At 38.1% G+C, this 14,372-nt stretch overlaps 1 protein-coding gene across 1 annotated transcript in view; it reads left to right on the top strand.

The window, feature by feature from the left end:
- Positions 1-14,372, top strand: part of KLHL2 (kelch-like family member 2) — a 174,619-nt gene that overhangs the window by 73,723 nt on the left and 86,524 nt on the right. Inside the window, exon 5 of the mRNA XM_006864541.1 lies at positions 11,218-11,380. Within this exon, the coding sequence (XP_006864603.1) occupies positions 11,218-11,380 (163 nt within the window). The remainder of the gene's footprint in view (positions 1-11,217; positions 11,381-14,372) is intronic.

Below are 14,372 nucleotides of genomic sequence, written 5' to 3'. Positions count from 1 at the left end.
GAGAAAAGATTGAAGTTGTCAAGGACTTCATTCTTCTTGGATCAACTATCAACACTCACAGAGCAGCAGTCAAGAAATCAAATGACGTATTGCATTAGACAAATCTGCTGCACAGGAACTTTTTAAAGGGTTGAAGAGCAAAGATGTCAGGTTGAAAACTAAGATGCACCAGACCCAAGCCAATGGTATTTTCAATAACCTCATATGCATGCAAAAGCTGGACTGAATAATAAGGAAGACCATAGAAGAATTGATGCTTTTGAGTTATGGTGTTGCAGAAGAATATTGAAAGTACTGTAGGCTGCCAAAAGAACCAATAGATCCGTTTTGGAAGAAGTGCAGCCAGAGTGCTCCTGGGAGGCCAAGGTTTCTTCTTTATGTACTTATTGTACTTTCCCACAGATTACCATTGGAAATCCTACCACTTTGAGATTGCCTTTTAAATATCTCTAGGAGCAATTTTGTTCTGAAAGTCTTTGCATTATTAACCATTAATGTGAAATAAGTGTTACCCTTTGACCCTACTGGCAGTAGCTATCCCGAGGGATATACAACTTGACTAGGGGTGTTGTCTTAGTTGTCTGGAGCTGCTATAACAGAAGTACCACAAGTAGATGCCTTTTTTTTTTTTTTTAATGTTTTATTGTGAATGATGTGATAGTTTACATGGGAGAACATTAGCTTTACATTCATACCTATCATATACCATTTTGTTGCCATGGTTATAATCTCCTCCATGCATCATGAACCAGCCAAAGGGTATACCCTGCAAGCCTGCTCCCCCGGTAGATGCCTTTTACAAACAAAAATTTATTCTCTTAATTTTAAGAAGCTGGAAGTCTGAAGTTATGGTGCCAGCTTTAGGATAAAGCTTTCTCTTGGTGTTGGCAAGGAGAAGGTCCTTGTTGCTTTTCAACGTCTATGGGCCTGGTGTTCCTTGGATAGATTTCTTTGGCTTCAGTCTTGGGTTCATGAGGTTCTTAACACAGGGACCTTAGGTCCAGAAGACAAACTTAGCACGTGGTACTTCTTTTCTTGGTGCCTTTAATCTCTGCTCATTTTTAATCTCTTTTATATCTCAAAAGAAACTGACTCAAGATACAATTTAATCCTATCCTGCCTCATTAGCATATCTGCTTCTAATATTGTCTCATTAACTTCATTGTTGTTGTTAAGTGCCATCAAGCAGGTTCTGACCTACAGCAACCTTGTATAGGGTTTCCATGGAGCGGCTGGTGAGTTTGAACCGCCAGTCTTATAGTTCAAATGACTTTACAGTTCAGCGCATAAACCCACAGTGCCACACCAGGACTCCTTTAACTTCATAGAGGCTAGTATTTATAGTACGTAGGCTAATTGCATAATACTGAGAATAATATCAAACCATGTAGACACACATTTTTTGGTGGGCACAGTTCAATACATGGCAGGTGTGTTGGAAGGAGGAAGTAGAATTAAGCATATTTAGAAAATGGGACACTTAGTCATGAGAAAGAGCAGATCTGGGTGGAGAGTCATAGGTGGACAGAGCAGAAGACTGGCTCCAGCATCTGAGCTCTGGGACCTTGTGATGTGGAAATGTGCCTAAGGTGGGGCTGGCAGAATGCCAAGATCGTTTCCTGTTTCAGAAGCCTGCTCTAGGCCCGCCCTACCTAACACCCCACAGAGAGGAAGGAAGCCTTGCTTCCTTCTTTCCTTCACCCCACACCTTCTGAGGTCATAGCTGTCAGGTAGTAGTAGTATTAGGTCATTGATAGTAAGGTTAATGACCATTTATGATACTACTTATGTGAATAAATGTGCAGTGCCAAGCAGTCAGCTGAACAAATAAACTTATGAAATACAGCTTACTTTTAAATTGGGACTAAGTGCAGATTTTAGAAGATGTGTGGTGCTGTGGGTTAAAGCGCTAGACTGCTGCAATGTCGGTTTGAATTGGAAGGTCAGCAGTTCAAGCTCACCAGCCCCTCCTTGGAAACCCTATACATGGTCACTATGAGTTGGAACCAACTCGAGAGTACTTAACAACAGTAATATGCTAACCAAAGATACACACTTTATAAAATGTCTTCAGTTATTCAGTTATGGAGACCTGGTGTGGCAGTGTAAGATAAACACTGGCGGTTAGCCACAAGATTGGTAGTTCAAACCCACCAGTTGCTCCTCAGAAACGCTATACAGCACTTAAAAACAACAATTTCAATCCAGCAACGTATAGCTCCTTTGGGTTTGAGGATAATGTCTTTCCTCTGCTCAAGCCCTTTGGACAGCTGTTTCCATTTTTGTTTTCTAGTTATTTCTGGAATGTAAGGCCCTTGCACTTTGCACAAATGGGTGTCCCTGATAGGTATCTTCAGATGGCATGCAAATTAATAAGATAACCTATTTTTAACAGTGCACTTATTATAAAGTTAACAGTGATTGAAATGGAGTTTCATATTCCCATGTTTTCATAAACATCCGGGAGTCTTTTCTATATGGAGGAACCAGACCCCTTGGCAGTTTCTTCTTTAAACAAACTGCTAATGGCTCTAGATTTAAAAGATTTACTATATAAATTATTTTCCCCTGTGAAGTGAATGCCCAAGCTGAAAATAAACCACAGATCCTAATAGCCAAGCAGAAGGAGTGTACTTGTCTCAGCAAAACTTCTTATGTGTAATTTGGCTTGTCTAATTCCGTGAAGTAGGATGAAAGCATCTTACTTTAAAATGTGCAGCTGGTGTAAGAGTGTCATACAGATGGCAGTTGTTTGGCTGGGGTGTCTTCCACGTGTAGTGTTCTACTTGTCTTCACTAATCAGTAGTACCTTCCCCTCCACTGTGTTCACTGCAGAAAGCATCTCCACGGTGTAAAGTACTTAGCCTTTCATGTGTTTCCATATGTTGAATGGAAATTGGCACTTACAGTTGAATTTATTGAATCAGCTGTTCATGATTCTTTTCCTTCTTGTTTCTCATGAGCATGAGCCTTCTTAAATGCTCTACAGCATACTTGTTTGATGGTCAAAGCCCCTTGAGACTCATGGTACTCAGAATGCAGGCCTAAGTGATACAGTCTTCAGTGGTCTGTGGGTGATCGCTACTGGAGAAACTCCAGCCCATGAAAAGTTTCTTTAATCCCTTGTTGGAATCTTAGTGTGGCACTCCAGGATAAGCACTGGACTGCAGGGTCAGCAGTTCAAACCTACCAGTCACTTCTTGGAAACCCTACACAAGTTCACTATGAATTGGAACCGACTCAATGGCACGTAACTACAACATACATTGTTAGTGAGCTCGGTAGCAGATAACCAGAAGGTTGGTGGTTCTGACCCACTAGCCACTCGGAGGAAGAAAGCTGGGACAGTCTACTCCCATAAAGAGTTACAGCCTTGGCTACTTTATGAGACAGTTCTACTCTGTCCGGTAGGGTTGCTGAGCTTCTTTTGTTTTATCCATTGTTAGGAGCCCTGGTGGTGCAGTGCTTAAGCACTTGACTGCTAATTGAAAGCTCAGCAGTTTGAACCCACCAGTTGTTCCTCAGGATAAATATGTGACAATCTACTTGCATGTAGATTGGAAACCATATGAGCCAGTTATACTGTATCCTGTGGAATTACTATGAGTTGGAATTGACTTGACAACAGTGGATATCCATTGCTATGTCCTTGGGTGGTACAAATGGTTCACATGCCTGACTGCTAACCAAAAGGTTAGCATTTCAAGCATATCCAGAAGCACCTTGGAAGAAAGGCCTAGTAATTTACTTGTAAAACATCAGCCATTGAAAATCCTTTGGAGGACAGATTTACTCTGGCACAGACAGGAAGGATTGCCATGAGCTAGAATCAACTGCATGGCATCTGACTTTTTACCTATTGCTATATTGTCGACATTATCTGTGAACTAATTCCTGGTGTGCTGTTGTAGGATCAGCACTGGACTGGGAACCACAAGATCACCAGTTCAAACTCACCAACTGCTCTTTGGAAACCCTTTCAGGGTTGCTTTGAGTTGGAAATGACTCAGGGGCACTTAACAACAACAAACATTGTCTAGATGTCTAAAGATCCAGAAATCATTCCTTGCTTCTCCCTGACTTTCTTTTAAATAATGTGTGACCAAAGTTGTTTTGAACAATATGGTTGGTGGTTCAAGCTCACCAGCTGCTCCTAGGAAACACTATGCAGGGTCGTTATGAGTCAGAACTGACTCAACAGCACTTAACAATAACAGCAGCATGTGAATGATGCACATTCATCGTAGAAAACATTGAATATATATATATATTTATATATATATATATAAATAGAAAACCTTTATACTACTACTGAGCCCTGGTGTGGCACTGTAGGATATGAACTGGACTGGTAACTGCAAGGTGGACAGTTCAAATCCCCCAGTCATTCCAGGAAACCCTACACAGGGTTGCTATGAGTTTAAACCAACTCGATGGCACACAACAACAGCATATTAACCAGAAATAATTTCTAACCAGAAATAAATTCTATTAACATTTGAGGTACATAATTCTAGTGCTGTCTCTTAGTTTATGTGTATGCATGATGAAAAAATGAAGCACCAGCCATTCCTGTCACAGCTCTCTCTATGCCTTAGTTGGGTTCGATAGTCGATTGCAGTGGCAGCACAGAACTTGGAAGCAGTATTCACAGTTAGGGGATTTATTAGGGAAGTTAACAAGTTAAAAATACAATACAGGATTGGAAAATGCTCTGGACACAGTTGTTCCAGTCAGCTGCTGATAAATGCCTACGAACACAGCACTTTACCATAAACTTCAGCCTGAATGTTATATTTAACATTAGGAACATTTTTTTTTTTTTAAAGTCATTGCTTATTTGCCTGCTATATGTTTTAATAGCTGCAAGGTGTTCAGTTTTACTGATATCATAGGATTTATTACATCAGTGTCTTTTTATTGCATATTCAGGATCTTTATCATTTTTGGTATTTTAAACAGCACTATGTTGTTCTTGTTAAGTGCCATCGAGTTGGTTCTGAGTTATAGCGACCCTGTTTAAGATTTCCAAGGAATGGCTGGTGAGTTTGAATCGTCAACTTTGTGGTTCAAACTGACCTTGTGGTCCAGTGTTTTAGCCCATAGTGCTATGCCAGAACTCTATAAATAGCACCATAATTAACATTAATTGATTCTCTTATACCTAAGTGTATCCATATTCCATTGTTTTTCATTTTGTTCACTTTTCCATAATTATTTTATCCACTTTATATACTTATAGCTAAGTGTATCCACATCTACTATTACTTTAATAAAATAACTTGAATTCCCCTGAAAGACTAAACTTAATCTCAGACCTTTTAGTTATAGTGACTAAGATGTTTTTGTGACTCTAAATAGCAAATTAAGAAATCATTTCTTTGCGTTGCTGGATTCTCCTCTTTCCTCCTGACATTTGTTACTAATAGTACAATCATCCACTTTAGTAGATGGTGGTGGCTGTGTGCCGTGGAGTCAGTTCTGACTCCCAGCCACCCTGTATAGGGTTTCTGAGGCTGTAAATTTTCACGTAAGCAGAAAGCCTCATCTTTCTCCTGTGGAGTGACAGGTGGATTTGAACTGCTGACTTTGTTGTAACAGCCCAACATGTAACCCCCTATGCTGATTAAAAGCACATTGTTCCTTTTCAGTGATATATAAAAACCAAAGGAATCAGAATAATATCAGATACTGAAAGATTAGAATACTAAATTTGATTTCTCAAATCAGGGCTTTCCAAATTTTAGTCACTTGTGTGCCAGCTTCTTGATTTTTTGCTATATTAACAGTGCTGTTCAGTACTTAATGCTTTTTTCTACATGCATTATTTTGTTTTGTTTTCATAAACAAATTTACATCAGAAAGAATGTTTGTGATTGAAGTAAAAAAAAAAAAAAACTTAAAAATACATTCCTCTCTATTAATATGACATCAAAAATAGAGGATCAGTGAAAAAGAGGAGGACCCTCAACAAGATACAGTGGCTGTAACAATGGACTTAAAGGAGCGATAGTAAAGATGGCACAGGACCAGGCAGTGTTTCATTCTGTTAGACATAAGGTCACTATGAATCGGAACCTACTGATGTCACCCAAAACAGCAATAGCATTAATTTGACACTGCTTACCTTAGTGTTTTCTGAAAGCATTATACCCACTTTGGTTTAATACAAACTCACTCAGGAGTATTCCTTGTCCCTTACTACTTTAGCAGGTTATCCAAGCTAAGTCTCTGATTTCACTTCTGTTTAATGCAGATCATGAGCTATATTGCCTGCCAACTGTTTAGCACAGTGCTTGACTTGGTAATTGCTTAATAAATGGAAGTAACTCCAAGAATGCCTTGGTGAAGTGGGTATTGCCTTTATTACTCTGGTTGAAAAGACAATGTTGAAGGTTTAGAAATAAGATATATTGCCACCTATATCTAGATATGGAGCTAAAGGTAGTGAATAGAAAGAATAACTTTATATCTCTAGCTTTCCAGTGATTTGTTACATGACTTGGTCAAGTCTTTTAGCCTTTCTAGTATGTGGAGTCTTCACCAGACAGATTAGGTTGTTTGATTTGATCCAACACATTTAGCTCAGAGTTTGCCAGCTCTGTGAGTGGTCCTGAATGTAAAATATGGCTCATATGAAAATTGAAGCATTTTAATTTTGTTTTATTTTAACTGGTTAGTTAATTAACACATGAACTAATTTAGGAAGTTGATATGGCCTCTGCTGGTTCCCTGTTCTCATCATAAGTGACTGTCAGTCACCAGAGGACATATGTGAAGCTAGGTCAATTAATAATTGTTTTTCAAGCTGTGTGCAACTAATTATATGATTATGAGCTATAGAAATTTAGTCCTAGTAAAATTATGACATAAAACCAAGGCATTTATGATTTGCTAACAATAGGAAAACATGAATAAATTCTTCTTAAACATTTGACTCACATTTAGAGCATGTTTAATATATGTTTGCCAGGCATGGAGTCATCATTGCAATCACTAAAAAGTTTTTATGTGAACTTCTGATCACATGACCCACTGTTGAAATAACTTTTATATACTTTGACTAGATGACTTGTGTCTCTTCTAGATCAGAGATTCTATGATTTTACGAATTTCAGTCCCCTGATAGGTCTTGTTTTGTTTTTTTCTGAGTAAGATGGGTCATGGCAAACAAAACAAAAATGCTTCTACAGCCACTCTTCAGTGTATGTGTATATAAACGTGAGGTGTGTATGTATATGTATTGTTCACTGTTTTTTCACTTAAAAATATGAAGTGTTTATTTGTAAAGAGTTGCCTCTCTCTTTTGAATGACTGCATAATATTCAAGTGAATGATTATATTTGCTTACCATTCTTCTTATGATGGACATGTAGGCTCTTTTTTAACTTCTGCTAATACTTATAATAATACTCTGATGAATATCCTTGTACATATGAGATTTTGTGCATATGTTACTATGCCTGTAGGCAAATTGTTGGATTAGGATATTTGAGTTTGTACTTTTGATCTAAATAGAGGTTGAACCATTTTACACTGCTGTCAACAGTGTATGAGTGAACCTGTTTACACTCTACTATTTCCCTCTACCCCCACACCTTGTCTTGGCACTGTAGAATAAGCACTGGACTCTTAACCTATCAGCGCTCTTTGGAAACCCTATACAGAGTCACTGTGAGTCAGAACCAACTCAACAGCATCTAACAATAGCATACAATACTATGTTGTCTTTGGGAAAATGCTGATTAAATGGGGGATGATTACTGTTTGTGCACATTTTACACAGACTGAATATTACACTGAAGACCACTTTCTAAACTATATATATTTGCTGAATTAAATGACTGGACTGTTAAACACTGTGAAATTTACTTTATATTGCTTCAGAGCACAATTATACCAGTGTAGAAAAACCTCCAATTTGCAAATTACCAACAAATTAAAGCCTTCCATGGAGATTCATCTTCATAACATAATGGAACACACTCCACATATTATACAAAAGACGTGACAATAATAGCATATGTTTTTTTTGTACTTTCTGGTTTGTTTCTTTTGAATTTAGAAAGAAAAAGCATTTTCCCCATGATCTTATATCCATTTCTCCAGAAAAAAACATACTGTTGCGTGAACTGGGCTAAAAACACAAGTCATCCTCCTGGTCTATTACCATTTGACTATATGTATAGATAAAGGAGCTCTGGTAGAGCAGTGGTTAAGAATCAGGCTGTGAACCACAAGGTCAGCAGTTCGAAACTACCAGCTGTTTTGCGGGAGAAAGATGAGGCTTTCTGCTCCCGTAAAGATTTACAGCCTCAGAAACCCTGTACAGGGTCGCTATGGGTCGGAAATCGACTGGATGGCACTTAACAACAACAACTTATGTATAGATACTCCTGGACTCCTGGTGTGGCTTTGTAGTATAAGCAGTGGACTGTTAGTGGTTCAAACACACCAGCTGCTTCTCGGAAACCCAACAAAGGATCAGTGTGAGTCAGAACAGACTCAGTTGCGCTTAACAACAAAGATTAACACTGGCCTACTAACCATAAACTAGCTGCAAGTTTGGCGGTTCAGATTCACCAGCTGCTCCTCAGAAACTCCATATAGGGTTGCTGTGAGTTGGAACCAACTGAACAGCACTTAACAACAGCAACATTCATAAACCAGTATTATTTTCTTTCATTATCCTTTCTTTGTTGCACCTGGACATTTATGAAAGTCAGTTCTTAAGGATACTTGTTGTTGAGATTGGCTGGTGATTTTGAGCTGCTGACCTGGTGATTCAAACCGACCTTGAAGTCAAGTGCTTATCCTATGGCACCTTGTTGTTGTTGTTAAGTGCCATTGAGTCAGTTTCGACTCATAGTAATCTTGCATAAGTTTTCCAAGCAGCAGCTGATAAGATTGAACCACCAACCTTGCAGTTCAAACAGACCTTGCAGTCCAGAACATTAGCTCATAGCTGTTTGCTTTTATTGGTATGCTAATGCTATCTTTTCTAAAATTTACCTTTGTTCTAATTTTGTTGTTGTTTTTAGTGCCATTGAATTAGTCTGACTCTCAACCACCCTGTATAGAGTTTCTGAGGAGTGACTAGTGGGTTTGAACCACCAGTCTTGCAGTTAGCAGTCCAGTGCTTATCCTACAGCACTACACCAGGACTCCAGTTATTCTAAAATTGTTAAATGCTACAGAGTCATAGTGTCCCTATCTAGGTTTTCCAAGGAGCAGCTGGTGAGTTTGAACAGCCGACTTTGTGGTTCAAACCGAACTTGAGGTCTAGGGCTTACCCTATAGCACCACACCAACTATTGTTCTAATTTGTTGTTGTTAAGTACTGTCAGCTTGATTCAAACCCATAGCAACCCTGTATTGGGTTTCCAAGGAGCAGCTGGTGAGCTTGAACTGCCGACCTTGCAGTTCAAACCGACTTTGCAGTCCAGCGCGTTAACCCACAGCGCCACACCAGGACTTGTAATAATTGTTCTAATGATTCTAATAGTTGAGAGTTATTTGTTCCTCCCTCCACTCCCCATTTGGTTTTATAAAAGAAAGTGGATGTTCAGGAAGATTTTTTTTTAGAAAGTTTAATTCTTTGATTTGACTTTCTTATATATTTTAGCATAACAGCATACTAACTCACTTAACAAAGAAAAAAATTCCCATTATTGACCTTTTTTGAAAAGCTCTTGCTGGATATGCTGCTACTGTGTGCCCTCGAGTCACCTCCTACTCAAAGCAACCCTGTATAGGGTTTCTGAGGCTGTAAATCTTTGTGGGAGCAGACTCTTCTTTCTCCCTAGGAATGACTACTGTATAGAGTATGTAGTATTTATAGTGAAAAATGGTGGTATCATCTCACAGAATTTAACCTATAATTAATATAAAATTGTTTGTGTTATTTAAATAAAAATATAAATTAACAAGTTGTTATTAAGCAATTGCCTTATATGCTTTCCTTTTAAGCACATATTATAGTCTAGAGAAACTGATTATTGAATTTTAAATGGTTGGTTCTACACTTAAGGAAGGGAGTCCTGGTATGGTGCTGTGGGTTAATGCACTGGACTGCAAAGTCAGTTTGAACCACAAGGTTGCTGCCCTTCAGAAACACTATACAGGATCACTATGGGTCAGAACTGACTCTGTAGCACTTAACAACACTTAAGGAAAGCAGTTTGTTGTGTTGTACAGACAGTAGAATAACAATAGGACTTGAGCAAAAGTGAGGCTTTATTATTATCTATATAGCCTTGGAAACCCTGTGCAGGATCACTGTGAGTCGGAATCGACTCCATGGTACTTAACAACAACTACAATATTGCCCTGAGCTCCAAGCTTCCTTTCAAATCTCAAACTCAGTATTGTTAGAACTAAAGAAAAAAAACCATTCTCATTGTACCACAGTGCCCCCTAGCCTTCTAATGGGTTATGTGTTTAAGATTCAAAGAAGCATGTTGTTCATGCTTATAAAAAGGACCATTAATATAATACAATCTAATAGCTTTTAAATTCTTGTGACCATGAAAAACGGACCTTTGAAAGAATATTGATGAATGGGAGTAGTCATCACGGTTTTTAAAAACAGTGTTTCATTGGTTTTCTGTGGAATATTTGGTATTGTTGTTGTCAAGTACCATTGAGTCAATTCTGAGCCATAACGACCCTGTGTAGGGTTTTCAAGGAGCAGCTGGTGAGCTAGAACCACTAACCTTGCAGTTCAAATGACTTTGCAGTCTGACGCATTAGCCCACAGTGCCACAGGTTATAATGGAGTACTGGTGTGGTGCTGTGGATTAATGTGCCAGACTGCAAAGCCATTTGAATTGCAAGGTCTGCAGTTCAAGCTCACCACCTGCTCCTTGGAAACCCTATATAGGGTCACTATGTGTCGGAACTGACTCGACGACACTTGAATTGACAGGTTATAATGGGGAGTGCATGGCTCCATACAATAAGCCCTGGGTCGTAAACCACAAGGTCCATGGTTTGAGCCTACCAGCTACTCCACTGGAGAAAAACGAGATTTTCTGCTTCTGCAAAGATTTTAAAAGCCTTGGAAACCCTGTACAGGAAATTCAGTGGAATGTGAGTGGGAATTGACTCAACAGCACTTAACAACAACAGGTTATAACCTCTGCCTGGTCCAACTGTGTCCTGCTTTGGGAGCAGTAAATATTCCATTGCCTAATCATGCTTCCTTGTGTGTTGCAGGTACTTCTCCCAGCAGCTGGCCTGTTACAGTTACAGGATGTGAAGAAGACTTGTTGTGAATTTTTGGAATCCCAGCTTCATCCTGTCAACTGCTTAGGAATCCGGGCCTTTGCTGATATGCACGCATGCACAGACCTCCTGAACAAGGCCAACACCTATGCAGGCAAGTAAAACAGTCCTCTGGCAGAAAGTAGCTGGGTGCAAAGCCCCAGAATTCCTATTGATTTTACCAAATAAACAATAGTACAAAGTGGTTAGTCCCTATACATGTTGTGGGGGGCGGGGGGGGGGGAGAATCCCACAGTGCTTCAATAAAACACTGTCCCCATAAATTTGAGTTTTATAAATTTCTGTGGGGGTAGCCTGATGGCTCAACTACCCTTTATAAAACTGTTTCAGAGAAAAGGTGAGCTGAGTTTCAGAAATCTTACTTAAGGATGAACTATTGTATCTGTAATCTAGAGAATGCCTGTATTATGTACTGATATTCTTGTAATTCTTTTCAGTGGAATATTTTAAGAATAAAAAAAGACAAATTTGAATTCATTGATGTGTTGCAGTGCATCCACTTCTGTTCTTGAGCTAAATAGAAAATGTTTCTCCTACTTCCAAACTCCATTAACAACTGTATATAATGCACCCACTATGAGTGATATATTAGCAACAACAAGAAAGCTTTCTATTTTTGGTATTTTTTTCTGCATGAAACAATCATTGTTTAACAAGAATCTTTTCTTTGTTTCTAGTTATCTCCATGTTGTTGTTATTGTAAAGTGCTGTCAAGTTGGTTCTGAGTCATAGTGACACTGTATAGCGTTTCCAGGGAGATACTGGTGGGTTTGAACCACCAACCTTGTGGTTTCAACGGACCTTGCAGTCCAGTGCATTGTGTTGCAGTGCCATAGCATAGTGTTTGATAAAAGCTACTTACTTAAGGGAGGGGAGGGCAGCAAGTGTCCAAACATATTCTATATACTGTAATGGAGCTCTTAGTTTCACACCTACCAGGCCTAGATCATTTAGTTTTTTCTAAGTGATAAATTGATTCTTTTATCATTTTTTTCTTATTTAAAATCTTAAGTTTATCGTAGTATAGTACAAAGTATGAATAATTTTCTGCCAAAATTAGAACACCTTTATATTTTAGTTTATGGATTTCTTCATAATTATGCAGAGTTTTCATGAAAAATTGTGACTTTCACTAAATGATAATAAAATTCTGGGTCTTCAGTTTTAATACACTGTGTTTTAAATCAGTGTTTTCTTAAAGGATATACTGATTTCAAACTATATTTGTGAGTCTTATAAGTATTTCCTTGAATTTTTGTGATATATAGATAATATTTAAAAACACTTTTTATTATGGAGAATTAGAATAGTACCCATCATCCAATCATCACAGTTTTCAACTTGTTTCATAAATACAGCTCTTTACTTCTCTCTTCCTTATTATTTTTTAATATAATATATACATGTAGAAAAGTATATTCATTAAGTCTACTTAATGAATTTTTATATTCTCGTTTTTTTTAAATTCTGTCATATTTCATTCATACATTTCTTCTTGTACAATTATAAAGACAAACTTCATATAATGAATTAAATCTAATATTTAGCTGTAACGTACTCTAACCCAGCATAATAAAAAAAAAAGTTGTTTTTCATAATGATAACAATCTGATTACTGCTTTATGTCTTAAGCAAGTAAGATCATGTTGGACTAAGAAGTCCATTCAGAAAGCTATCCATAGCTCTCCTTTTCTATAGTAAACAAACATTGTTTTCTAGTTTCATTGTCTGTCTGTCTTTCTTTCTTTGTATGTATGGTGCTGTAGGATAAGCACTGGTGTGCTAACCGCAAGTTTTAAGTTCGAACCCACCAGCTGCTCCTTAGAAACCCTATATGGGGTTGCTGTGAGACACAGCCAACTTGACAGCACTTAACAACAATAATATTGATTTATATATTTTTAATAATTCAGGTAGACCACTTCTGAATGTTTGGCCACTGAAAAGTTTGTGAACATGTCTGATACTGTACTGGAAAATGAGCCCCTCAGGTTAGAAGACATTCAAATTCAACTGAGAAAGAACTGCCTCCTTCAGGTAGTCTTGATCTTAATGACATGAATGGAGCAAAGCCTTTGGAATCTTCATTTGCTATTTAGAGGTACAACACAAACTGGGAAGAAACAGCTGTAAACATCAATTTGTAATCTTAGCTTGAAATATGTGAAGTATGAATATAGAAAAATTGGAAGTCATCAAAAAGTGGAATGGCATGTATGAAGAGTGATATCCTAAGCATTGTTATTGTTGTTACTAAGTATCATTGAGTCCATTCCAACTCATAGTGACCCTGTATAGGATTTCTGAGGAGCAGGTGGTGGGACTGAGGTGCCGACCTTGTGGCCTAGTCCATTATCCTGCAGCACCACACCAGTACTCTATCCTAGGTGTTAGTGAGCTGAAATGGACTAGTACTGGCCATTTTTTATCAGACAGTCATACGGTTTACTATGCTGGGAACAACAAAATGAAGAAAATGGCTCCCCATTCATCGTCAAAAAATCATTTCAAGATATATCTTGAAGTACAATGCTGTCTGTGATAGAATAGTATATATATTCATGTGGTGCTGTAGGAAAAGCATTGCACCACAAGGTCAGTTTGAACCACAAGGTCTGTGGTTCATACTAACCAACTGCACGTCAAAAGCCCTATACAGGGTCTCTATGAGTCTCCATAGTACTTAACAACAACAAGGGAGACCTGTTAATACCACTATTATTCAAATTTATGCACCATCCACTAAAGCCAGTGATGATTAATTTTAATAACTCTACCAACTTCTTCAGTCTGAAATTGATCAAACTTGCATTCAAAGTTCATTGTTAATTATTGGTGATTGCAATGCACCAGTTCCTCTATTGGTCTTCATTATTCATTATCCAACTTTCATAGTCCAACTTTCACATGCATATGAGGTTATTGAAAATATCATGGATTGGGTCAGGTGCACCTAAATTGTTAAAATTACATCTTTGCTCTTAAACACTTTAAATAGTCTTATGCAACTGAAACTCAAAGGGAACACATGAACAGGCATGTAAGCTTGCTGGTGACCACATTGGTCTACTGGTGAATGAAAGAGG

This window comes from Chrysochloris asiatica, unplaced genomic scaffold, assembly GCF_000296735.1.
Source record: "Chrysochloris asiatica unplaced genomic scaffold, ChrAsi1.0 scaffold00066, whole genome shotgun sequence".
Taxonomy (NCBI): Eukaryota; Metazoa; Chordata; class Mammalia; order Afrosoricida; family Chrysochloridae; genus Chrysochloris; species Chrysochloris asiatica.
Note: the sequence above shows the minus strand (reverse complement) of the source record. Positions and strands in the feature narration are given on the sequence as shown.